General features: G+C 38.1%; 1 protein-coding gene across 1 annotated transcript; it reads right to left on the minus strand.

Moving 5' to 3' along the window:
- Positions 1 to 1,575: 1,575 nt before the first annotated feature.
- On the minus strand, positions 1,576 to 27,930 carry LOC145769899 (AP-3 complex subunit delta-1-like). Its single transcript, XM_082581446.1, has 31 exons — positions 27,833 to 27,930; positions 27,420 to 27,515; positions 24,321 to 24,401; positions 23,267 to 23,455; positions 22,660 to 22,789; positions 22,090 to 22,229; positions 21,492 to 21,565; positions 21,057 to 21,106; positions 20,455 to 20,483; positions 19,721 to 19,741; positions 18,670 to 18,718; positions 18,148 to 18,293; positions 17,636 to 17,784; positions 17,123 to 17,252; positions 15,693 to 15,796; positions 15,065 to 15,296; positions 14,491 to 14,636; positions 13,805 to 13,952; positions 13,653 to 13,709; positions 11,989 to 12,108; positions 11,334 to 11,501; positions 8,761 to 8,837; positions 8,218 to 8,356; positions 7,766 to 7,885; positions 7,254 to 7,333; positions 6,673 to 6,799; positions 5,690 to 5,874; positions 5,117 to 5,356; positions 4,688 to 4,812; positions 4,158 to 4,240; positions 1,576 to 3,767 (listed from the first exon to the last, which is right to left on the minus strand). The coding sequence occupies exons 1-31, from the start codon at positions 27,926 to 27,928 to the stop codon at positions 3,675 to 3,677; spliced, it is 3,624 nt and encodes a 1,207-aa protein (XP_082437572.1). The 5' UTR covers positions 27,929 to 27,930; the 3' UTR covers positions 1,576 to 3,674.
- Between the last annotated feature and the right edge of the window lie 44 nt (positions 27,931 to 27,974).

Consider the following 27,974-nt stretch of genomic DNA (forward strand, 5'->3'; position numbering starts at 1 on the left):
ACTATTCAAACGACACTCGCACGAGTGTCTCCAATGTGGCTGATTTAATAGAAGTTCGCCACTCCTCTAGAATTCTTTTTAGCAACGAATGAACGAAAAACAACGTTCGACATGATTGTGTTGACGATGACGGCAAGGTAATAAAATAAGTATTTCAATGATTAAAACATTAGCCTACTTGTAGGCTTTAACTGCTCTTCATCAGAACTGACGATGCACTAGCAAGTGCGAAATATTTTTTCTGTTACATCTACTGACATCTGATCCCTGTTGTCTTAGCAATTAAGGTTTTAGCTATTTCAATGATGTAGGCCTACATTACTAAAAGAAACATAATTTTTGCAAAATATGATCAAAAAATGTTTTCCTCATTGATGTCAACTAACTTAGTTCTTCTTTTTAACAACGGTTCAATGTCCGACAACATCGAATCGACATAAAAACGACAAAATTGCCAGTCGATTAGCACTTCGGATTAAGACTTTGTTAAAATAAACGTCGGGAATTACAAACAAGACTTACAGCGCTGGTGATCGCAGATGGATATATTCTTTCGCCATGATTCTATCAATAACAAATATCCCCGCACAATGCAACAGTGGCGATTACGACGCGCTGACCTAATTTTGCATCACTCTTTGATACTACGTATTTTCGACAGTTAATCCACGATCATTCTATTGCAAAATTAAATAATTGGCTAGAAGAGACCGCCGGCCAAACTTGGCCGATTGAGGAGGTAGCACCGGCGGTTCATTCAAGCACTACTTAGCGGCCATGGCCGCATGTTGCTTTAAAGCTTGACAGTAGGTTACATCATTATAACATAGCATGGTGCCCTTCTTTGTATACCGGATTATCATTATTGCTATACTTTATCTTAAAACTTCAAAAAAAAAATTGGCCTTTTAGTAAACAAAAGTGCCCTTTTTTGTAAACTTGCTCCCCCAGTCAAAAATCGTTCCCGCGCCCCTGCCCATAGCCTCTGTTGGCAGGCTATGAGGATGAATATTGAGATGCTGTTTGATAAAAATAGACTTAACCTATTTGATCTACACCTGATAGTAATAATAAGTTGACTTTTTTAATTCGGTAATTCTCATTTTGCACAGTCATGCTTTAGATTTAGACCAACAGAGCCCCACGCGTTCACGTTTTGCAATGTTCGTACCATACCTTATCAAGTCACCAGAGAAAGAATGTATCCTTTCCACCCAGAGTGACGTCACAGCAATGACTGCCAGATTCGCCGAAAGTTTGCAAGCGCGTAACTTAGTAGCCTGTTGATGTTTTTTACAATTGCCTGGTCAGGGAAGTTTGTTAGTGTCATCTTTTCGGTGTCTTCGCTGAATTTATTTACATGTCAGAGGCAATTAAGTAAAAACAACTATACTGTTATGTGTTGTTATTTAGCGTTGTATCTTTGGCGGACATGCGTTGCTTTACAGACCATGTCCGCACAGCCGTAAAGAGGTAGCCTACTGTCAAGTGCATAACCAGATTTCATGATACTCGTTTAACAACTAATTGCAGCTACATATTAACTCAAATAAATAATCAGACAACACTTTTGTCCTTGTGGTTTATTGCAACATTACCATGTCAACACATTAGTTAGCAATAAATAATACGATACCACAATTACAGTATTAAGCCATTCAACAATTTGCTTTGAAGTTAAACGGAAGCAACTCAGCTGATGAAACCGGTATTATCCGCCTGATAGAAGCCTTCTCTGCAATCCACAGCAACGTAGCAAGTATTTTTTAGCTTAGAGTGTAAGATTTCGTAGCCAAGGACACATCAAAGACCCCTTTAAACTTTGTCAAACCCAAAGCAGCATTTAGCTTAGTAACATATTGGTGTGGGTTACACTAATCAAGCATGCTGACTCTTCGCATAGGCTACAACTAATGTAAACGCTCCTTAAAAAGTAACAACATCACGACTATTTGTTACATTCACAAATTACGACACAACACCAACGTAATGACGTCACCGGGACGTCATTGTGACGCACGGGGATGGAATGACACCGCAGTAAGCAGAGACTACAGAAAAAGCAAGATAATGAAAATCTAATCAAAGACGGGGCAACATGCATGTGAAAACGTTTCGACAAATATAGTGTTCAACATCTTTACGAATAAACATTTGATCATCGACGTTTTCAAAGTGAGTAACTCTCTTTACTAAAAGGGTTCCTAAACGTCAGAGCGAGATATTAAAAGCATAATTGTGATCTATAAAATTGTAGAATTACATCTGAGAGTATAATAATTCATTTAAAAAATGCTATAAATTGTGGCGTAATCCTTTGTCAGTAACCAAAAACATGCAACAGGGTAGCGTCAATTGTTAGGTGCCAATTTTTTATGTCAAACTACAAAGCTGCGATACAGCAAGCTGAAGGTCTTGCTGTTCAATTCAATATTTGTAAACTCTGCGAAAAGAAAACGGCAACACGTAATGTTTTGGTTGTTTCTAGATTTACGGTCAAAAACGAATTCCAATTCTTTCAATTTTGCTCCCGAGAGAGGGTAATGCGTTTTCACAGGGACATCCTGACACTATTCCTTGCACCAACAAATGTAAGGTAATGCTTGAAACATGCCACAGTTTCCAGTTGTTATATAATGCCATTTGTTATAGGAAATATTTTCATTGTCAGGAGACTTTACAGCAGTAGTCCTCAACTTTTGTGTAACTGCAGGCCCCATTCCAAGAAAGTATCAAGCCTGCACAACCCCCCTAAAGATCTAGGGGGTGATTCTTGAGTGGAAATTGCTCTTAAAATACCACTGTTAGCACTTTTTCTCAAACCAATGCATTCTAGGACCCGCTTGAAACTTTTTATCGTGGACCCCGAGTTAGGATTCACTGCTCTACTGCAATACCACCAACCCGCATGGAGATAAACCCGGTGATTTCTCTACACGCAGTGTCATTTAAGGAAGCACAACTTCAGGTAAACCAAATTTTTCGTTGGTAACTTATATCGAGAAAAATCGTTTGTTGCATCACAAACGTACAATGTTGACCTACAAGGTAGAGATAGCACAGAACACGTGGAATCCTTGTAGTGTTGTTCAGTACGAAATCTTCATTAGAAAAAGGCGCATTTACTGAACATTTGAGTGGCAGAATTTTCCTGCTTGATATTGCAGCAACACACAAAAGCAAGTAAAACAATATATTTAAACGATAAATACACTTCAATTGGCTATTCACCAAAGACAAGCATAGACTTGACGCTGAGACATTATAAAGCAACTTTTACTAATCAGTCGTGTATGGAAAACTTTGTACTGTAGTTGTTTCGGCTGTAACGGAACGAAAGAAAGGCATTGAAAATTGAACCCAGCGTTTTCGGAGAAATTGGAGTGGAAATTCAAGATCAGACATTCAACAAAATCACTAATAAGTGATGCGGAAACGCTTCTTTCTAGCCGAAAGACTTCTTTACGTCAGTTTCACAAACTTCTAAGGAAAATAACTCAAAATTTTTTTAGCGAAGTGTAGCGGACAATTATATCTCAGCTTGAATGCCTTCCCGTCAGGCTTCAAAGCAAATATTTATATGAAGCATGATTCAACATATCTTCTTTTCAAAGGTTCGCTTTTCGTATCGTAGAACTTCTAAGAGTGTGAAAAAGCGTATTGCACCGGCTAATCTAACCCTGTAAGACCTCCTTGACCTGATCCATAATGTTGGAAAGAATCGACGAGTTGTTGCTTTTGCCATCGATCGAAAAAACCCCATTCGGCTGAAAACATGAACGCGATGTTTAGAACAGAGGTTCTAATGACAGAAATTGTCACCTATCAAGAGGCAACTCAAAGACTTGGGGATCGATGTTATTGTCTGCTCCAACTTGAGTATTTTAAAGGTTTATATACACGAAAGTTTTTTTTTATAAACTAAGAGGAATCACCACAAACAAAAAGATTAACTTCGCACTCATTAAAATACTTATTAACTCCTATCTGCAAAATTTGTTTTTTATCTTAACTTGTGTTTTTATTTTCACAAGCTATGGTATTCAAGAAAGAAAAGCTTTTTTATGAGATTTAAATATCTTAAAGAAAGTTATTACAGTTTATGCGACATTGCTAGACGATGAAAGACACAAAAAGGTTCACATGGAGTTTCTCACCATGGCTTTGACCAGAAGACAGATGTGATGGCGCTGGATGGAAGAGGAGTACAAGGAAGCAGTCTCTTCTATTTGCTCCACAACTGGAAGATAATATAATGTTGTGAGTGGAGGAAGATAATATTATAAATTCGAAAAAAAGGGACTATATAAGTTACCTAACATCCTAACTAACAAACGTAACTGGCCATCGTAAATAATAAGAACTTTTTTTTTTAACCCGTACTGGGAATCAATTGAAAGCAGTTGGAAGCAGCTCAGGAACAACTTAGTCATCTGCTCCCAATCCTTCGGACACGCTTTTCGGTGTCGTGCCGAGACACAGCCGCGTGAACTGGAGCTTTGTCGAATCGACATCTTTTCAAATGTCGCGCAAGCGCTTTGAGAACTCAGCCACGTGGTTGGCAGAACATAGAGCAATTTGTGACGCATGCAAGCGCGTCCAACAGAAGATTGCAGCAACCGGATTTGTCGGTGGATGTGGTGATTTACAACATCCGTAAACAAACAATTACCCAAACATAACCTACCTGAAAACTTAAGGAAGAAACAGAGCTTTTGCAGGGCGTGGTCAAGGGGAAGCCCCCCAAGTGTAAGCTTGAGCGACGACTTCTCGGAGACTTCGCCGGACGAGAGGAGCTTTGTGAAATTATTGCTGAAACGAAAGAAAATGGATTCATTTTGTCAAATTAAGTGGAAACTTAGCAACTACATTTAACCATCACAACAGAATTTGTGAATACGAAACTGATGCAGTCGAACTGGAAATCGAAAAGCTCTATTTCATTATTATAGGGCTGCGGTGTTAAACCGGAGCTGCATAAATAATTTCTTCCTGTCAACTCCACACTCGTTCTTGTTACGCCAGTCTAAGAGTATGCAGAGCACTAGAGTTACTTCTTGCACTTTTAACCGAAGGCGATTGCGAATCTAATAGCTTCAATAACCCACAAATTTACCTTGAGTATGGAGTGGGTACCAAATACGCTGAGCAAGGAATGTGGAGTTTAAAGTCCAGTTTCTCCTGTCGTGTGTGATCTCCGTCAGTCACCATGTAGGTAACAGTACCGCGCATGCGCTGTGGCATTGTCACACTGGTGGCAGTCAGTTCGAGCTGGCACTCGTTGCAAGAATTTCCAGGGAGTGTAAACGGTATTGGAACAGCGTCACGTGATGTTTCCCCTCCCGGACGAACAAGTCTGAAAGCAAAGCGTAAATTTTTAATAGTCGTCATGGCCAAACGTTCAGAGTGCTTAGTTGTCAATCATGCGACCTGCTTTTGAACCATAGCGATGCCTGATATAAAAAAAATGTTACTTTCTTTCCAAATTGTAAATCATCCGCTAAGAGTGATTCTGAATAGGCGAGATCGTTTTATTTCACAGTGGAACAAGCAGAGGCGGTTTGACTGAAAATCAATTGACGCTATTTTTAGTTTTCTTTTTTTGGTACTTGTATTCACCTCTCATGGCACGACACAGTATTGTGTCGGGGCACATAGCATGAAATTAAGGAGGACTTCGAAAGCTCACCTTGTGTTAAGTGTGTCCAGTACGTTGAATTCAATGGTTTTGATGTGGTTGTCAATCTGGTTTGAGAATACGCAAGAAATGACGATCTTCTTCTCTTGTCTGGATGAAGACCTCGTTTCAAATTCCACCTTAAGTTCCCGATTCTCTCCAAGAACTTTGTAATTATTAAGTTTCAGTAACGTTTTCTGGAAATAAAATTACAAACACAGTTGACTACTAAGAATCAAAAAATGAAGGGGTGTACCAGCAAACATCTATAGGATTGGCCCATGATACAAGAGAAGGATCCATAGAGGATACAAACTGATATGCATAAATCAACAAGTGACATCTCAATAGTTGACTACCTCTGTACCAGGCCTGCACAACTAGTCCAGTACGTAGGCCTACTTGTTCCTAATTAAAGTAATGCACCAAATATTAGTATTGCTGTAAGAAGCAAATACAAATTGGGAAATAATAAATTCGAATCTGCTTCTTCGTCGTGTGTCTCACGACCGTAGCCCAGATCATCACGCAAGCTCTTGGTCTATCGTTGAATTTGGCTAAATCCTGTGAAGAGCATCTTGCGTTTAGGCAGGACATTCAAGGAGATGTTGCATTTGTTTGCTCCAGTTTACGTTTGCAACTTGCGGTTCCTGAGGAATATCTCCAGTGTCGCATCAACGTCTTACATCTTCCAATATCAGTTCTTGAGCGGGTTGAGGCAGCGCCAATATTTCCAGGGTTCACGCTGTCCGAGAGAGAGCTCCATATTGGCCGATGTCGGCCTGGCTGCCAATTTCTCTTGCCACAGTTGGACCCGCACATTGAATATATTCGAATCATCTCGCAGCCGTATTAAAAGTTTGCCGCTCCCTGTTGTGCAGCTTTGCTCTGCATTCATGTTACAAATGCCTTTAGCCATTCCAACATGAACGCAACGAATCTAATTCCCACAGAAAACACTCAACATCTACCACAACCATGCAGATTGAACATACCTCCACTTCTGCAACCTCCTCTTCTTCTGCATCTCGGCGCTTCCTCTTGTGCTTCTTTCCTTCTTTCTTTTTGTGATGTTTCTTTTTATCCTTTACTCCACTCGCAGGGACGTCTTCGTTCACATCACTGAATAGCAAACAACTCAACATGAACGTGGCAATGAGCAATATTTTCAATAATAATTAAACATGAGCGCAGTAGCATTCTATCGAGTAAGGCCCAAGATGCAGAAAGACATGATAAAGATTTTTTGCCCAGACAAAAACGATCATTTCTAAATCGTGCTTGGTAAGAGACTCAACATTGAGGAGATTGAAAGGAAAGCATACTTTTGAAGTTGAATTGATCCGTTATGTTACGTTTTATTAATATCGCTAGATGTTTAACTGCCATATAAACTTGTATTATGATTTCTAATTGTTATTTGGGCAATCGATCATGGGAGCAGAAAAGATTAACACTACCACATACACAAGTTCAGGTCCTCAAACATCTCGTGAAGATAGCTGAGCTGCTAGGTAACAAGTGGTTAGGTTGGGACCTGTTAGACCACAAATCGATCTAATAACGAAAAACCTACCCGTTAACTTGGGTGACTTTCGTTTGTTTTTGGTTTTCGGCGTCAGGAGTGGATAGCCAGAAGCTATAGTCGTCACCCTGCTGGAAAGTAAATTAAAAACGGACATTTGAAATAAAAATACCACCATTACTGAATAATTACGATAAAATGGTATAGTAAAAATAAAGTAAACAATAAATCATATAACGAAATAATAATAAACTGCTTTAATTTATCCGAAATGCTAAGAATATGTGATGCAGCGCAGTAACATGAAGAGTAAAATATCATAATACGTCTTGTGACATCATTCAGCATTGTTCTTACTTAAAATGTCGTTGCAAACTGATGCGAGTTTATTATTTATATTGAGCCATACAGAGCGCAATGCATTGTTCTGAAACTGCCTGCATTGTACATCCACTAACATAGTTTAGATACCAGCAGTAAAAACATACAATTACAGAATAAGCCATCAAATGAATGCGCCTTTTAACTTCAACCAACCACAAGACTGGAAGAAATCTTCTTACCTCTTTCTTAGTTTCTTTCTTGTCTTCAGCAATCACGTCACCATTTACTTGGTTGTCATGGTTATCCTGTGGCTCGTCAACCAATAGGCTTTCAGCTTGGTGGTGTCTGCGGGATTTCTTCTACAACAGCCGAGTAAATTACACGTTGTGTTGACAGAACGTAAAAATGAAACAAGTTGTTAAAACACAAAGTCATCAACATATTTGAAGAGTCTCTCCCTTTTTGAAGTAACACCCTACAAAATCCTTCCAAACACTTTATGTCATTTTTAAAAATTAATGTATACACGGACCCCCAAAAACTTTCCCACACCCCCCAAAGAGTCTATGGGACTGTGGATAAGAGCAATTCATTTATATTCTTAGCGTTTATAGTTTTCCAAAATAACTTCACCTATGACAATAAACATAACATAGTGTTCATCTAGCTGGCATTTGAAGCAAGTCCCTACTTTTGTCTTCTTCTCTTTCTTTTTCTTTCGTTGTTTCTTCTCCGGCTTTTCATCAGCAACTTCTTCGTTCTGTACTTTCAAGGAAGCCTTCACTTCTCTGTGACGTGGCTTTGGAAGGGCCTCTGCTGCCGTTAGTGGCCTGTAAAATAGACATAAATAATGTGAGAGCCTTCTTGCTAATACGGATATACAAAAACAGCAAAAAATGAAGTTTGTAGTTAGCACATTGAGCAGCCCACTTACTACAACGCGAAAAGTAGGTGCTTTTAAATTCATCACTTTCAGAAGAGGTAGTCCCGTAAATTTCAGTTAAGCTTTTTAGGTCGAATACACGTTAAAATTATCCTGATTAGCTGTCATGGGTCAAAAGTTCAAGTTCAAAGGTCAAGAACAATTGCAACACTTGTGATAACTTTCTGATACAAAGTATAGTGTAACGGCATATATTAAGTACAACAGTCGCGATTAACACAACACAAAGCAGTTCCAGTTACAAAGTATAAGAGGTGAAATATGTTATAAAATGTTTGACAATGAACTTACGAGTCGAGATCGATGTCTAAAGCCCTGTACGGGTCGTCTTTCTTGTTGTCATCTTCGGAGTCGGTTTTAACAGCTCCCTGTTGAAACCAAGTACGGTATGTGACATTTTCCATTTGTGGCATAAACATTAGTGGCACAAGCTTAGCCCAACTCTGATCGGAAATAATATAATTGCGTACGTCATGAGGAAACTAAATGAACCCAGGCTACAACGTTTGTATAACTGAGTGGCAAGTCAGTTCAAGGTATGCTTGAAAGTGGACACGAAGATTAGCGTCCTCACCTTACTATCTAGTTGATTTAAATCTTTAACCACCAGGTATAAGCCTGGAGGAGAGGGCAAGATAATATAAAGGAGGCCACCACAAGGATGGAATTTCTAAGGCTGCCTTAAAAAAACTCTCATGTGATTTGGTTTTGAATCTTTATCCTCGGACTGACAATGCCTTGGTAGGTTATTCCTGGTAGTTTCACATAGTTGTAGACACAATTTTGGTAAAGAGGTCACTTTCTTCAACCACAGACATATACAACCAAGCAACCACACGACATTTAACATAATCCATTAAAATTGAACATAAACTATAAGCTACAAACGTTTTCGGCCATACACACGTTAGCCCTTATCAAGTAACACAAAAAATAACTGCTTATCATATCTACAATGAAAATGAATAACTGATCTAAACACTGAATTGAAAAACGAAATGCAAAGTGAAACGGCAGAGCATAGGAGAAAGGCACATCACATGGCGTTTAAATTACGCGAGGCAAAAACGCATCATATGACATATCAAGAAAAGACGTTGAGTAAATAAGAAGCACCTGAGGCAAACAACTGTGTATTGAGGCGAGGATTGTATGATTTTATTAGCAAAGCCTCGTGGAATTTAGTGTCGAATTCGGTGGAACATTTACGCATAATTCTAAACGACTCCAAGGATGGTTTGTTATTTGAACATGTTTGACAATCGAATATGTGATCTTTAACGGCACTTTGCTTGTTCAAATTAGTTAAATCTAAGTGCTCCCTCACTCTCGTGGCCAAATGCCGCGTAGACATACCGATGTATGTACAATTCGCGTCATGCGAACAAGTGAACTTGTACACGACATTTGAACACAAGTAGGAGGGAGTCCTAGATTTAAGCTGAAAATAATAGCCAACTTTGAACGTTTTATATACAGGAACAATATCCACGTTGAAATTCATTTTGATTAAACTTGACATATTATTGACAAAGCGTCTCGATGCTTTACCCACAAAGGGAACTGTAAGACAGTTTTTCCATTCACGTTCGTCCGCTTGAGAGTGCGTAGAACGTGAATCAAAAAAAAACCCCTCAGCACCTTATTGAAAAACCATGTAGAGTAGTTGTTCGCACTAAAATAAGACCGTAAACGATTGACTTCAATATTAAAATTATCAAAATTAGAGCAAATATCTTGTGCTCGCTTGAGCAGGCATTTAATTAATCCAGATTTGTAGGTGATATTGTTCCTGTGTATAAAACGTTCAAAGTTGGCTATTATTTTCAGCTTAAATCTAGGACTCCCTCCTACTTGTGTTCAAACGTCGTGTACAAGTTCACTTGTTCGCATGACGCGAATTGTACATACATCGGTATGTCTGCGCGGCATTTGGCCACGAGAGTGAGGGAGCACTTAGATTTAACCAATTTGAACAAGCAAAGTGCCATTAAAGATGACATATTCGATTGTCAAACATGTTCAAATAACAAACCATCCTTGGAGTCGTTTAGAAATATGCGTAAATGTTCCACCGAATTCAACACTAAAATCCACGAGGCTTTGCTAATAAAATCATACAATCCTCGCCTCAATACACAGTTGTTTGCCTCAGGTGCTTCTTATTTACTCAACGTCTTTTCTTGATATGTCATATGATGCGTCTTTGCCTCGCGTAATTTAAACGCCATGTGATGTGCCTTTCTCCTATGCTCTGCCGTTTCATTTTGCATTTCGTTTTTCAATTCAGTGTTTAGATCAGTTATTCATTTTCATTGTAGATATGATAAGCAGTTATTTTTTCTGTTACTTAATAAGGGCTAACGTGTGTATGGCCGAAAACGTTTGTAGCTTATAGTTTATGTTCAATTTTAATGGATTATGTTAAATGCCGTGTGATTGCTTGGTTGTATATGTCTATGCTTGTAGATTGTAGAGGCTCTTGACGCAGGGCCGGTTACCGAGATTGGCAGTTTAAAGTTTCCAATTGTTGAAGTGTTGTTGCCTGGGAATCATTCCATTCTCTAGGTGCCGCTGAATGGAGAGCAGTCCTTAGAATGCGTTGCTCAAGCGCACACCCCAAGAGTCGAACCAGTGCCGCTTGATCTTGAAACTTCTTTGTTCACAAAGTCACGCGCTAACCAACTAAGCTATCGAGGCGGATGTGCTTTGCAACGTTTGGGGATGGCAATGATATCAAAGTGTAATGCAAAGAAAAAAATATATAACTTATGCTTCCAATACGGTTTAGTTATTGCAAGGTGGCATTTCTTGTTTTAAACAACAAAAGCAGACTGACCAAAAGCGATAAGAAGCACCACTACCTCTGGCATTTCCTCCTGAGTGATTTCAACAGCATGTGCTGGAAGAGCATCTTCCTCTTCTTCCTCACTAGCAACTTCCAGCTTTTTCTTGCCCTTCTTCCCATCTTTCTTCCGATGTCGCTTTTTCACTGCTTTCTTTGCTTCCGCCCGACGTCTCCTTTCTTGATCCTGAAGAAGAACAACAATTTATCAAAAAATGTTAGTTTTTTAAGTTTTTTTTCCTCCAAAACATTCACTACAACAAAAAGTCATTCCATTAATTTTTTTTGTTTTAATATGTTTGTGTTTTGTTTTTCCACATTGCAATACTACAATAGCAGGGCAGCAAAGAAAACTCGATAAAATAGAGCACCAATCATTGCAGGACTGCCACTACTGAAACGGCTGTGGACCATGCTGTAATGCGCAGATACACTGATGTTGACAAACATGATTAGATAAAAAGATAGATTAAAAAAGAAAGCAAATATTTATTAATTAGTGTAAACACAAAAATACCATCTTAAGCAGCAGTATGCCATTGTAAACCAACCAAATAGTGTTTATAACACACCGGTACATTGAAGGAAATCAACAAAATCGTTGACATAGCTCAGTTTTCCCAATAGAACCGTAGTGCAGAACCACAACTAACCCCAGCCAAAAGCCAACCAACCTGTCTGAGGTAGCGCTCGCTACTCGGCAGCCCTGGTACATGCAGTGGGACGGCAAGATCCAAGTCACCTGACAGGCCTACGTCATCCTCGGCATCAGGCTTCTGATATCCTTCCGCTTTCTGGGGATGTGTGAAGAGAGAATTAATTCACAGCTGGACCGCAGACCTTTTTGATTCCCCCTTGGGTGATAGGAAGTACCCCCACCAAAAACAGCTGTTTTGGGGTTTTTAAGTCTCGTTGCAAGCTCCCTCGAGCTACAGCCTTGGGGTTCAAGCTAGCGAGGATAAAGAGGTATCCAATACTATGCATATGTTTTACGCCTTGCTAAAGATGTTATAAACCCCGTTATTAAAGATGTATTTTAAAGAAAATTAAAGGACAAAAGCGCTACACAAGCAGTGAAAGGGGAAGATTTGGTACAATTATTTGAACTACTGCTCCCATGAGCTGTCGCCCGATGATTGGAAGACATTGTAAAACTAAGTTTTTGTTGAGAAACAACAAAAGCAAATTATGCTGCTGGCGTGCAAGAGCAAAGGTTTTCAACTGGTTTCAACTGGTTTTCAACTTCAACTTTCAAAATTTCAACTGGTTTGAATTAGAAATGAAATTAGAAAGTTGTTTTTAGGATAAATATCACTTATTCAGGCATTAGTTCAACGTAGAACTTTAAATTTCAGTAATGTGATATTTGCAAAATGCAGGGACAAAAAGTGAAAACAGTCGAACCAAATTATATCTCATAATAAAAGGTATAATGAGGTTTAGTACCGTAAAATCGTAAATAATGTATTTCATGCCAATTAAATAAAACATTTCTTTTTATGTATAAAATCCTCATGCCAAGGAAAGAAACCTGCTTTTCGGCTCCGAAAGCGATAACTTAAATTTCAAATACTTTACTAAACTATCTAAAAAAATCACTACTAGTACTTTGCAAATTATGCATGCGACAGTTTAAAAGATTTTTCGTGTGACAGTGGTATCATTTCGTTGAGCATTGGCAAACAGGTCCCAAAAGTTTGAAGTCTTGTTCTTAACACAGAACAAGTTAAAAAACCAAACAAATACTTTGTTAAAACAACGCCAATCCGTATTAGAAAAAACAAAAAGATCATTCCCAAGTAATTAAATAAATCAGTAAACATCGCTTTTCAAAAGAAAATATATTTAAGCAGACGAACATTGAAAAAATTGAACAAACCACATTCATATATACTAGTCTGCTAACAAGTAACATTACAACTGTCTTCAAAATGCTTCATACTTCTATTCGTCTTTTTACATTGACTAAACGTCAGCAGTCGTTGAGACAATGTAAAAAAGAACCAACCATGCTAACTGGATTAAAATTTGAGTCATAAATTAGGTGTTAATTTAACACATGCTGAAAAGAAACCTTCGGTGTCCTGGGATCGCTCTGGTGAAGAAAACATGTGAATACTTAGTTGGAAGCAATATGTGCAACTGATTTAGAAGTGATAAAAAAGTGGCTACTTCTTGTGTATCAAAACAAAGTAAGGCGGTCTTTGCATAACTATTTAAGATTCCAAACGTGTCTTTAATCTTTTGCTCTAGCGTTTCTGGATCATGTTACAATCACTACCAATCAAAAAGTTATTTGTGCCAAAGTAAACATTCTACAACCCGTTGGCGCGCATACCTTGCTCATCAAGTAATGCGGATTGCTTGCTTGTTCCTGACGTCTTTGTTCTCGCAGCTGCAAGAAACAACATTAAATTATGTCCGTTCAACATTGCACGACATCATTAATATGTCACGGCAATTGTGATGTGATAAAAGAATGCAGATAACCTTTTCCTTCTCTTCAGGCGACAAGTCCATGCGGCGCTCCCTAGTGGGGGAGTAGTACTCGTCATAACTAGTTTGGCTAATCTCCACGCTCGGCTTCTCATCTTCACTGGATGATGGAGGATCGTTGATCCATGCATCCAAGTCCAACCTAAGTGCAGGAGAATCACATTTGAATTTGTCACTTTATGAAGAAAAACAATTAAAGGTTATGCCCAGGTTGCAAGACTTTAGTTTTGCATCGTTTTAACATTGATAAATGTTAAAAAAAAAAACCTTGGTGGGTGGCATGAAATAATAAAATTTGGGCAGAGACTAGAGAGGTAACTTTTTTAAACCATAAACAGACATAACTCAGCAACAACACTACATTTAATATTATCAAACCAACAAAAAAAACATAAGCGAACGTTTTCGGCTAGTCATACAGCCTTTTTCAAGCTTATAAGAAAAATATCTTAAAGGAATACTGAAATATTGCAAACGTCTGATTCATCCAATTAGATTGATTGGAAACTACCATGCTGCGAACGATTTACCAGGGTGGTCGTTAGGAGCGTGATATTTGCCACTTAGCATTCGAACTATAAAATAGAGGGAACTGAAAAACATTAAACTACAGTACTTCAAATTGAATGTCAGGTACCGTAAAACAAACAGGTTGGGAGGTGACAATGTTCTGTTCTTACCCTTCGGGAACCGGGACTTTTCGTTGGGCTTTGGGAGCAACAGGGTTAAGTTCTCCCTTAAACAGTGTTGCCAGCTCAGCTGCGACAGGAACATCTTTGGTCTGCTGCTTCTCGATGTACTTTAGCGCAGAAAGAATGCACGAAGACTGAAAGATGACAAATTACTTTAGATCTAGGGTGGTGACGACGCAAATTATGAGGTAAGCATGGCGGCAAAGGTTAACACAAGTCAAATTTTGCGAATCGATTTACTTTGCCTACAACGAGGAAAGTTCAGTTATAATTTCTTTTTTGCTTTTTGTTGTCAATGTTTTGTTTCTGTAGGCTATGTCCCAAAATTACTGTTAAAAGTACGCTTTTGGCTGTCCGAATCTAAGGGAGTACCGCAATATAAGTAAGTCAACCAAGTTATTGAAATTTTTTAGCAAGTCTTCGTTTTGTCGTAGTGATTTCAAACGAATATTTTTATTGAGCAAGAGTCACTTGTAGCAGACTCTTTTAAATGTACATTCTTGAATACACAAAACGCGATGAGTGTACACTGCACAATTACATCTTAACATTAAAAACGAACCCTTTCTTGGACTTCAAGATCGGAACTTTGCACAAATAAAGGAAGCTTCTCCAACAACGCCCTTGTTAAAGTGAGTCCCCTCTCCTTGTCCTCTTCCTCCTCTGCTTGAGATAGGGAAACAGAATAAACTTTCATGATGTTCTGGATGTAAACACCTTGGATGTGGCCGGGAAGAGTAAGGACTCTTGGCCGGATCATGGCGTACAAGAGTGAGTCTGAGTCCGTCAGTAAGCTGCGATGAAAGTAGTTTGTAAGTTATTTGAAGATTCAACTCAAGGATATGAAGACATATTTGAGTAGATGTGAGATTTGACAGAGGCCACTTGCTAGCTAATTGCACGGTCGTTTTGTATATTTGCTGCTTCGGTTATCGGTTTAAAATTTGTTAATTAAATCTTTTAGTAGCAAAACGCAAATAACTTGTAAGCTAGTAGCAACAATACGAATTTGAACATACAATAAATGAGTGAGAAAATAGACCATAAAAAGCGCCTGGATCTGTCACATTTAAAAATAATAAAAATGCCACGATAGCCTATTAATTGCCTTTTTTTTGTAGAATATGAAACTGGACTAATAAGAACGGCGTGAAATAGAAAGACAGAAATATCAAATAGTGAAAACTTACTTAGCAAATTCTCCGCAGATATATGAAGCAGCCACTAGTACCTCCTGCATGCCATTGCGACGTAGTTGGGACATAGTGGCGTGCGCATTTTCTAGGAAGGACGCCTGTAGGGAGATGCACGCGGTGATATTGTACGCTAAAAAACTGTCGCATGTAACCAAGTAACTACAATATAACAAGGTAAAGTTGGAAGTATTGACATTATTTACACCAGAGCAGAAAAAAAGAAAACTCAGCACGTCATTCACACAAAAGTATTTCTTATTGTAACATAGCCCATCATTTTTATTAACAAGACGGTACAACTTCCATTGCGAACTTTGTAGTGTTCCTAATATGCATGTTGTCTTAAAATATTGATCCTAATTTACTATAAATGTTGACTGTTGAGGTGTAAACTGCATGGACTATCATGTCAATTTACCAATTGGCAGATAAAATGTGACCAGTTTACCAGACGCTCGGCAAAACGACAACACGTTGGCACGTGCAAGTGTAGAACCGAACAAGCTCACTTCATATTTCCAGATAACATATCTACGCCTGTGGTCTAATATCCTTGCAACATGAACGTAATGTAATTGTAATATTGCTTAGTTTGTGGTTTGCTTGTTAGCTGTGTGATAGCAGACAAAAACTAGTCCATTCCCGACTTGCTGATCAATCACTGTTATTAATATCGTCCTCACACGAACCACCACTCTTTAACTAGATACCGTATATGTTCCGGAAAAGCAAATGCAGTAGTAGCAGAATTACACAACATATGGGACAATACTTCACTAACATCAGTCTCAAGCTATATCAATCACTTGTTCTTCTCGTTTCTACTTATGCTTGTGAAACATGGAATCCAACATTGAAACTTCAACACACCATCAACACATTTCACACACAATCATTAACAATTTTCAAATTTCATGGACTGAACATATTCACAATAACTTGTTATATGGTGCTGTAGAAGAAACTCCCCTGCTTCAACAAGTCAGCAAACGTCAACTGCTCTGGTTGGGACATAGAATATGACATCCAACAAACTCAGTTTACATTGAAACTCTCCTATTTATATAATTATCAAAACTGATCAAAAATCAAGGAAGACCAGCAGATACATTCATGCGAAAGGTTCGATCTCTTGCAAAGCAAAGTTCAGAAGAACTGCGACAGTTGACTGAAAATCGCCAATTATGGAGGACTTTTAATTGACTTTATTTTGCACCCAAGTGCTGTAAAATAAATGTTTTCCGGACAATAAACTAACATTTTTTAAAAATGGATTCAAGGTCTGCCGAACTATCTCAGTAGTGCATGCAGTGGCACTAACATTCTTAACGGAACTAAGCATGAAAGTCAAAAAATATTTCATGTTGAAATTGTACAAATCTCCTTCATATAGAAACAATTAATAAACAAAAACAGTCAATTACCATTTGGTTGGCGGCAAAGTCTCTAATGGTGACCACTCGAATAGCGACATCTAGAAGCTGCGAGGAAACCAACGACCCATGACGACTAGCACCATCCAAGCGTGTCAATTCAATTAAAATTGTGATGTACCTGTAAACGTGCGGGACATGTTCAAAATCAACACAATATTTAAAGCCATAGACACGGATAAGTGGTGGAACAGCATGGTGCATGAAAGCGTATTTTTATATGTAAAGCAATATTTAAAATGATATCCTCTTGTCAAAGATTCAAACATAACAATAGGGGAGTGGTAGTAAGGGACTTGTATAATACATATGCAGTACATACGCACTAAATTCATAAAGATTTAGGGTTGATAATAATTATTGACTTGTTAAGAAATATTCGTCAAGTAATCATACATAGACAAGCCAGAACAAAAACTTTTTAACTTCTAAGACTTTCTAAACAACATGCTCATTGCTCAGTCTTTGATTAGCTGTACGATTACCATAACACCAAGCACCTACCATTCGAAGTTGGTGATATAGTGGTAGTTCTTTTGGTTACAAATTTCTATTATTTTAACAAGAAGTTCGTCTCGATACTGGCTCCCGTCCGCTCGCTCCACGTGAGTCATTAGTTTCTTTATGATCTCCATGAGATTCTTCTTGGACACCTACAAATGGGATTGTTGAGTATTAGTGGTTGGACAACAAGTCTCGCCACACTCTATAAAATCCTGTTCAGGCTTATCTTCAATCTGTATTAAACGGACGGAAAGGCAGCATTCGTGCCTTGTTAAATCGTTTTCTATTGTATCCAGAAATAATTAGTGTCCAGATACATGTTATTGTTGTTTAATGTAATTGCACAACCTGCAGCGGACCCATACTTAGCAAAGCTCAGCAATCGGAACACGATATTTAGGTGCAGACGCGTAGGTGCTGTCTCACTGTGGCGCCGAGCAATTTAGGCGCTATTTAGAGTAAAGTATATTTTACTGGACAACTCAAGATGACGTAATAATATTTTGGCGTACCATCCCGAAAATCAAGTCAAGAGCTCTGAGCCTGATGGATTCGTCCTTGTCATCAAGACATTGCAGGATGAGGTCTTTGTGCGTCTGCACAGCCTTGGGGTGGGTTTCCAGGATACGAGACATCGCCAGCAGACCAAGATATTTCACTAAAAAGTATTAAAGGAAAGTTGAAATAAAATCTAAAAAAGTTTTCGTAACAAAAGATTCACAGTATCAAGTGTATGAACACAAAATAAAATAAAAATACAAAAAATTTGCAAAATAAAAGTACATGAATCATTCATAATATCAGTGCTCGTAAAGACCTAAAATAGTAAAAAGTAGTAACATACATTCAGTGCATCAACACAATGACCAAAATTTGTAGGTAAAAGTTAACAAATTCACACAAAATCAAAAGCTTTATTTTAAAAGTACATATTCTTTGCTTAATTGACAAAACGTTAATTAAGTTGACTTGAGGGTTTGAAAATTATTTGTTATCACGCAATACAAAAAATTGCTGCATCCTGAAAAACTTACAGTTTTGGTCTGAATCTTCGATGAGAACTCGCAGCTTTTGCACGCATAGCTGCAAAGAAGTTCACAAATAAATCGGGTATGACAAATGTAAGTTATAATCCTGAACAGTTTATTCACTTTCTTTTGTGAACGACGAGTGCTGAGAATAATGCATGAGGTACTTATCCATTCAAACGACAAAAGAAAGGTGAATAATGAGAATACTTAAAAATCGTAAGAGCTTTTGATATGAAACGAGATTATACGTGCAGCCATGTCATGCAATCCCATCAACTTAATCAACTGGTGATTGTATTTTTTGCACTACTTCTACGCTGCAGAATCGAATATTATATTAAACCAACCGCTATACATTATAGTATACAACATATCAGACATTGAAAGTACAGCAGCGAATTAAAAAAAGTTTGTGTTTGATATGTAGCATGGTGGCCTAGGTATATATGTATTGTACATGGCCATGATAGAAAGCAGCCAGTTGCAGTAAGAAAGCAGCCAGTTGCATGGCGTGATACACGGAAATTAGCCAATGATTGCTTACAATTAAAAGCTTAGCACAAAAAAGATAACACCAGCATCTACAGTACTTTTAAGACAATTATATATAGCTGGGATCAGTACTATATAATACTGAAGGTAATGAAGCAAAAGAAGTATAATTCAAAGATGTTAGCAATTGAGCTGAGTATTAGCACAGCCGTTTGGCATCACTGTTTTTATGCAAAATAAAATTGCCACCATACAAAAGCTCAAATTTAAAGTCACGATTCTACATGAATTGTGATAACTTTGGCAATGGCATTCACATGAATCAGAAAAGTCTTCGTGGAGTTAATTGAAGATGTATAAATCTTTTAAACTTAGAAAAATTTGAAATGAGATCATCAAAATACATGCAACTCGTCAGAGCAGTTAGAAACTGCGCATACTGCATCTCTCGACATACACTTGTCATCGTTTTTACGTCATTATACATCGAGTCAACGTTAAAAAGATGACATATGCTGTTTCGACTATAAACTGTAATGAAAGAGACATGCATTGGGCAAACCTTCATAATATTTGAGTGACCCTGTTGTACAATAGATCGACTTAGAATAAAGCTTAGCGAAGATATTGAATGAACGTTTGGTAAAACAACAGTAGGCCTGTCACATGTGACTTGATGAGGAAGTGTAGACTGTAGAAGTTAGTCTAATAATAATAATGGAGTCCACGATTATAGGATTTCTGTGCGCCGGTTGGAAGGCATTCTAACGACCACACAACACAGGTACATTTTGCCTGTTTAGAAGCGGTTTGTAACCTACTATACCACTACCTGTAAAACTCGCAAAACTTGTATTTTTTACATTGATTCAACGTCTGCAGATACAGTACATTTTGTTTAAAAAAATACAAAACTTAATATGGAACAAAATTGCTGAAAGAATCACTGAGGTAAATCTAAACTCAATTCGCTGGTTTAATGGAAGTTCAGATCTGAGTTAAAGTGGTTCTATAAAAAGCGACGTTATATCGATTAATGTAAAATAATTACGTGTGTTTCTACGGTGCTCATTGCAGACCTACATAGTGCATACATACGAACTCTTTATATACTGGCAACAATAAATATCATTGTGGACCAGCTAAAACAAACGAACATAATATTTGTCTTGAGCACAATAATACATGACCGACGTTTCCGCGGTTACTTGACTACAACCACTGATACAATGTTTACAAAGCATAGTTTGTAGGAAGCAGATACGTAGAATCAAGCCTCAAAAACAACCAACATACCTGGATTGATGAGGAATGATTCTGCATCCCTGAAGTGAAGGAGAAGAGAACTTCAGTAAGCATGATGAAAGAGCAGATCATTTTAATATTTCAAGCTAACTTAGTTGTCACATCTCTCCTGCTTATACATTAATTTCTCGTCAGCAAATGTTGATTACATATCTTAGGAAGTTATATCAGTCCAATGACAAAAATTAAGCTTTTGGATCCACATTGGTCAAAGATCCAGCAAAAGTCGGTCAACAGTTTCAGTGGAGAACCAAAATGCATTGAACCTATGGTTAGAACTTATAATGCCTAATGTGACTTCAATCTAATCTTGAATGACAATTACGCTTTAAGCCGGTAAGGCATGAAAATGCATTATATATGTTGTCTGAAAAATATTGATTTGCAAGACAAAATTCTTTATGACGGTGGTTAGGACTTGGGTTATTTCAGGCAAGAAATTTGCTCTAGTTGGCCGTTTTCCGATTTAGACTCAGAGCACGACATTTACGTTTGAAGAATTTTCCTTGTTTCAAGAAAGAAACATCCTAATTCCTAAGCTATTTTGCAATTCTACAAGAAAAAAAGGCTAAAACCTCTCTTCTTTCACTCACCTTGGATGACGGTATTGATGCATTCGTACAAGAGAGACATTGCGGACGTACTGGAAATATGTGATATACTGTTAGTGATATATTTACCATCCACTTACTGTGCTGCAGATAGAATAAAGCTTGTTACAGTAGCTTTACTTCACTTTTTAAGGTAGGCACGAGTAAATTTCTTGAGCAAAACCAAATGCAATCACAGTAATGTACCTGGTGAGACTTACTTAAATACCTATCATATCTAGTAGGTCTAGTATTATACTAAAATAGTAATTGCTTGCAGTGGTCTAAAGATCAGCGGCGCCATATTAGTATTGAATAGGCTGGTCAGTGGTCAGGCTTTCCTGAAGCAAGTGTTTCCAGTCAGCAAACTAGTCCTTTTCTACATGATGTTAAAAGGACTGATTTGTGACTGGGATAACTACGCGTAAGCATACTCACTTGTGTATAAGGTTGGTGAGCGGTTCAATTAGCTTCTTGCCCAGCCGAGGTTCCAGTGGAGTTAAGGCTCCAAACTGTCAAAAATAATGACACTCAACATACTTTTAACCAATGTGCAAGATCATACGTACTGTGTTGATGCACAAAACTTAAGTCTGTCAATCCCTTGTCCCATGCGTTGTATTTAGGCCATGTGAAAGGAGCAACGGATGGATAAATCATTTCCGAGATGTGCCGGTTCCCAGCACAAAGAAAACTGGTAAGTGGTAGCCCCATGACCAATACTAGTCCCCTACATCGTGATGGGTGGAGACTGAGTAAGTGAGTATGTGCCTTGCCAGATCCCATCCTACCCGGACTCCAGAAAATGAGACATACAACGGGAAGAAGTGATATATAAAAAATACTGTAGATAAATATTGTTTTGTTTTTAAGTACGGTACAGTATTAAAAGCGTTATTGATAAAAAAAAGTAACCTTTATGAAAACATGGGTTTACACAACAGTAGCAATTGTACATGTATTTTGAATAATATAACAAGCATAAAACGTCGAAAATATTTCTTGGACAAAGCCGAAACCAATTAAAGCTACTAACCAGTTTAATAATCTTGATCAGGACCCAATTATTTGTCGATGAAGTCATGAGCTTGAAGAAAACTGGAGCCAGAGAGAGATAGTTCTTTGGATTTTTTCGAGCTAGCTCACATATAACGTTCACTGCGGCCGACTGAACGCCTGGAAACAATATGAGTTGACATTTTAATACATTAGTGATTCACAACAGGTGTTCCATGAAAAACAGACCAAGATATTAAACCAAAAAAAAACAAACAAATATCCATCAACTGTGATTGCGTTCATTGCTTTACAACCAACATGAAATTTACAATTTTCTAAGCGTTTTACAAAGTGTTTTCAACATCAAAGTATTCTATGAAACACGCACAGTAGACAAACACTGCAATACCATGCTCCAAGTAGAAATATATACTCACTGGTTTAAAGCTTCAGAAAACGAACATATATTAGTTATACAGTATTACTTACAAAAAAGCTCCCGTGAAAAAGACTTTTAAAACTTGGCAATTAAGTTTACATATTCTATTAAAAACCAAGTATATAAATAAAAAAGGTAAAAAAATAATTTATGATTGTGGTGGGTTACCTGAATCAGGATCTTCTAATTTTTCTTTTAGCCGCGGAAACGCTGGGCGAAGTGCTTCAGGATATTGCAAGAAGATTTTATACGAAATCAAAACTGCCCGCTTTCGAGTGTATGGGCGAATAGACGACATCTATATATACAATAAAAAATATCTTTCAGATGAGATGTACAATGTACATGTAATGCGTTAATTACAATGTAAAATTATCGGCAATGATTTACAGTTTGAATATAGTTAGTTAGTGCACGTTATTGCGTCCTTTGTTTCCCGTAGGTATTGCAAAGGTTGGACATCAGCAAATTGATATATGTTACTATGTAGAATTAGATGAAATTAGTTGTAATTTGTACGGTATGTGACATAAAAATACTGGCGCTATAAGACATTAAAATGGTTTTGTTATACATTTTTCTATTTCAATGTCAATAAATCAGGCTAAGTCCCATCAGTGTTTCACATCGCAAAGTCAAATGTGATTAATATACAGTATATCATACTCATCATTGGAGTGTCAAACTTGATGCTCAACTAAACGTATTCTTGCTATGACGCTCTACACAAAGAAACCAACGTAGTTTATTAATTAACATACAAAACCAATCTTACTAGTGAAAATATGTCATTGGCAAGATCTCGTGCCAAGTCGTGAGTCATGAAGCATGAGAGACCATTAAGAGCAATCCCTGCATCAAAGTTGTTCTGAGAGCTCAGATCCTTTCGGATAAGATTAGTGGTCAGCATGAGAACGTCAGTTTCAGCGTGAAATGATTGTGAGGCTGCCAGATACCCAATGCGCTACAAACAACATGATTATATGTAGCAAATTGTAGTGTGTCCTTAGAAAAGCCTTAGACCAAACATAGTTTTGTGCTGCTTTTTGTGGTATAGAAATAATACAGAAAATGAAACACATTCGATTCATACATGAGAAATTTCTGCCAATTGTTTGCCACTATAACAGTATAGTTTTGAAACTGAAATTTATGAAGTTAGTGGATAGTGGTACAAAGAAAGAGCATTTTGTATGATAAAATATTGACTAGTCTATAACGATTAACGACTTTATAAGATTATGATACATCAGAAATTTGGTCATTCCAATTAAGACAGCTCTCCCATGAAAAGAGTTGCCAGCAACTCCATAACATGTAATTGCTGCAATGAATGGGTTCACAAAAGATGCACAGGAAGTAGACAAAGCCTGGTAAGAATAAACGACTTTAAATGCAAATGAAAGACATGAAGAGACAGTCATTCTAGAAAGATGGGGATAAACTGGAAGCGGTTGAAACATTCTGCTTCCTGAGTACGGATAGAAGAGTGCAAGATTCAATAATATTAGGAATAAGAGCTGGTTGGAAAAAATTCAATGAAGTATAGGAGATTCTATGTGGAAGAGTGCTATGAGGATTGTTTAAGGTACGAAGCAAGAACAACGCTCATACTAATCAAATTTAACACAGTAAATAAAGTAAAATACTTTACTACAATCAGTGAAACCCGACCAGCACAAATGGCACTTGATAGCTCAGCATGTACTGTATATAAACAAAGAAACATTTTCAATCATGTTTTCCGCTTGAAAAATTAACTGTTTAAAACTGTACCAATACAATTAATTACTGTACTGCATTAGCCTATTAAACCATCAACTTCATACCTTAAAAGTGAATTTCGGAGAGCTCATGACCTCTATAATGTTGAAAGCTGCCCAACTCACATCATACCCAACCATTTGCAACTGAAAAGCAGTAAAATTCAATTGCAATTTCAACAAGTGTTTGTAAATATGCAGTCAGGTAATAAGAGCAATAATAAGGCATTAGCATACAACTAACATCAAATTCTTCTTCGTCGTATGAGCTGTTCTTCTGGACTATATGTTTGGGCATGATGTCATCAGCCACTCGACAGTCTCGTCATCCAGGGCCTTCAGTCCAGGCGCTCCATGTGGTGGTTGATGGATTGGGCAGTCATGGACGACATGATCTACTGTCTGGTCTGTGGCGCCACACTCGCATCCCGGTGAGGGAGCCAGGCCCCATTTGCACATGTCTGAACGAAAGCGACCGACGCCGGTTTGTAGGCGGTTAAGCCGGACCCACGCAAGTCTTGCGAGGGACATTCCCGGAGGGTGGGGATCGACGTCGGGTAGGAAATCACGGAGTCGGGAGGTGTTGTTTTGCCACTCCATGTTCCATGTGTAGTTCGTCCAGTGTGCCGCACTTATTCCAAGATCTTCAACGTTGTTCAGAAGCTGTCGTGCGGCGGGCACAAATGGGCGTCTTGATTTCAGTCGCTGCTGTCCTCCAGGTAGGCGCTGGAATGTACTGTGGAGGAGGTGGTCGGGGTCCAGTGCGCGACGAGCAAGGGAAATCATGGCTCCTTTACGGCGAAGCTCAGCAGGTTGGATGCTTGCAAGGATGGGAAGGCAGTCCGTTGGAGTGGGACGCAGGCATCCAGTCACAGTGCGTAGTGCGTCATTGATGGCGGTGTCAATGTGGCGGGTGTGAGAGCTGTGGCACCACACTGGTGCGCAGTACTCAGCGGTAGAATGGACAAGGGCCAAGGTAGCTGTGCGAAGGGTTTTCGCATCAGCTCCCCAGCCGGAACCCGCCAGCCGCCTCAAAAGTGCAGCGCCGCAGATAGTTTTTTGCGCAGTGACTCCAGGTGTTGTCGGTACGTGAGTGACCTGTCCAGTGTCCAGGGTTACGCCGAGGTAGGTGGGTTCGGCGCAGTAGGGTAGGTGTTCGTCATCGGTGGTAATGTTGATCTCACGTTTTGCTTCCTTGTTGTTTAGGTGGAAGGCCGCCGACACTGTCTTTGCCTTGCTGAGCTGTAGCTTCCATTTCTGGAGATATGTTGATATAGTTGACATGTCCTGGCTTAGGTTCCTCTCCATTGACTGCCAATCTCCGGCTGGATGCAGGAGAGCCAGATCGTCTGCATAAGCATACTTCCTGGAGATGGTGTCAGGCAGGTCATAGATGTAAGTGTTAAAGAGGAGGGGAGCCAGGACAGAGCCCTGTGGGATGCCGTTCCTGAGTCGACGTAGTCTACTTCGTCGGCCGCTACCGGTGGAAAGGGTAAAGCTGCGGTTTTGCACAAGTTCCATAATCATATGGACCATGTGCCTGTCAGGAAGGAGACGGAGTAGTTTGCAGGTAAGGCCGCTGTGCCATACAGTGTCGTAGGCAGCCGTGAGATCGACAAACACGGCGCCAGCCTTCTTTTTTGCCGAGAAGTTGTCCTCGATGTTTTGGGTCATCAGAGTGACCTGGTCTACAGTTGATCTTCCGTGGCGAAAGCCGGCTTGTTCCCGAGGGAGCTGAGGGTCTATTATCGGTTCGACACGGGCGTAGATAAGTCTTTCGAGTATCTTGAAGGGGATACAGAGTCAGAGAGATGGGGCGATAGCTCTTCGGATCCCCTGGGGGCTTCTTCGGCTTTGGGACTGCAACCACTAGGGCTCTTCTCCAGATTCTTGGGATGCGCAGGTGACACAAGCAGTAGGAAAGGAATTCTTTTAACCAGGACCTCATAGAGGGGGCAGCTTGGAGTATTAGTTCCGGGCATAAGTGGTCAAGGCCCGGGGATTTGCCTGGCTTTAGGAAATTAAGTTGAACATCAAATTGTCACCTATCAACAGCACAAGCTGTGACTTTGCATGGCACATAACAATATGGTTGAAGGTGGACAAGTGAATTGAATTTTTTTTATAAACATAACATTATCATATATGTGTCAAGCAAATGCCTCAAACTTGCGTATGTTTTCAAGCAGCTACTCATTTCTACAGTACACATAGTGGAAAATAATAGTTAGAAATATAATCAAATATAGTTATTACTATCTGAAGCCTTTACAAATTGTTTCACCTAACGGATCATCAGAAGGTCTGAAAAACATATGCAAAAAGTAATGAATCGATAATTCCTGAAAAGATATTAAATATTACAACTGTAATTTAATCTGCAGAAAAAACCTTTAAACCTGTACTTCCTAAAAAGATATCAAATATTATAACCGTAATCCAATTTGCAGAAAAAAACCTCAGAATTACTAAGGGCTACCTCCATCCATTACTACAAAGTTTCAATTAATTTGTCCAACTGGAAACCAAGCAACTTGATGGCAACCTCTATGACATCACAAAAAAGCAAAATGCAGTTTTGATGATCAATGCAACCTATAGTAACCTGAACAAAATAAATGAAAATTGTTTTTTTAAAATCCTGTAAAAATTAAATGAGATTTATAACCAGTAAGAATCAAACAAAATTTAATTTTTTCAAAATTATAACCTGTGAAAATCACAAGGAATTGTGATGATGTAACCTGTAGTAACCTGAACAAATGAAATGAAATCTGTTTTTAAAACCTGTAAACATTAAACGAGATTTATAACCTGTAAAAATCAAATAAAAATTGTTTTTAAAATAACCTGTGAAAATCAAAAGGAATTTATTTTATTTTGAAGTACTTGAGTTTAAATTTGTTTCTATGACGACATTTACCCACCAGGCTTCTGATAATATGTTGTGTTACCCATCAGGCATTTATAAAGGCTTCAGATAGTAATAACTATATTTGATTTAATTCGCTCTGCTTTGTCTTTTTGCTTAGCATTGAGCACTTTTTGTAGTTTTCATTGTTTTTAGTTAGAAATATATGTATTGTACAATGTACAATTGTACAACCCAGATACCTCAGACTTTTTCTATTATGTTTGGTTTATCTCAATCATGTTCATGCTTACATAGATTAACTTGTTGACAGCATTGGCTTTGGCAGCAATATTGTCTTGTTTCAACTCGGACTTTATTTCATCAATGCATTGTGATATGTATTGAGCCTGTAATTAAACAATATCACTGAAATAAGACTAAAATGTAAGCTGAATATCAATAGTGTAAAATAGCATGGAAACTTGAGCTTTGTCCATGTATAAGACAAGAAAAATAAAAAATATATAAAAATATGTAAACTTTGTTTTTAACAACCAAAAAAAAAAATTAAAAATTTGAAATAAAAACACTGGTGAAACTATACTCAAGTCAGCTAATACCTTTAAAATTCTTATATTTTGTTTGTAAATTAACAATTTTAGATGAAACAAAAATTAAACAGACTACCGATATCACTTATTTTATAGGTAATAATGTATTTTACCTCATTCTCTTTATGATTCCGAATTCCACGAACCAAATCTTGCAAATTTTTGTCAAATATTCTATCTAAGCTTCTTTTAACATTTTTAAGAGCCATTGTTCCTATCACTACAGTCAAAGAACATTAATAAAGATGTTACTTT

The sequence above is a fragment of the Aplidium turbinatum genome, chromosome 5, assembly GCF_918807975.1.
Source record: "Aplidium turbinatum chromosome 5, kaAplTurb1.1, whole genome shotgun sequence".
Taxonomy (NCBI): domain Eukaryota; kingdom Metazoa; phylum Chordata; class Ascidiacea; order Aplousobranchia; family Polyclinidae; genus Aplidium; species Aplidium turbinatum.

Excerpts from the sequence above, each read along its gene's own strand:
- LOC145769899 (XM_082581446.1), bottom strand. The coding sequence starts at position 27,928 with ATGGCTCTTAAAAATGTTAAAAGAAGCTTAGATAGAATATTTGACAAA. Across the intron at positions 20,484-21,056 it reads CATCAATACCGTCATCCAAG|GGATGCAGAATCATTCCTCA; the intron begins GTGAGTGAAAGA and ends CCTTCACTTCAG. Across the intron at positions 12,109-13,652 it reads CGCATTACTTGATGAGCAAG|AAAGCGGAAGGATATCAGAA; the intron begins GTATGCGCGCCA and ends ACACATCCCCAG.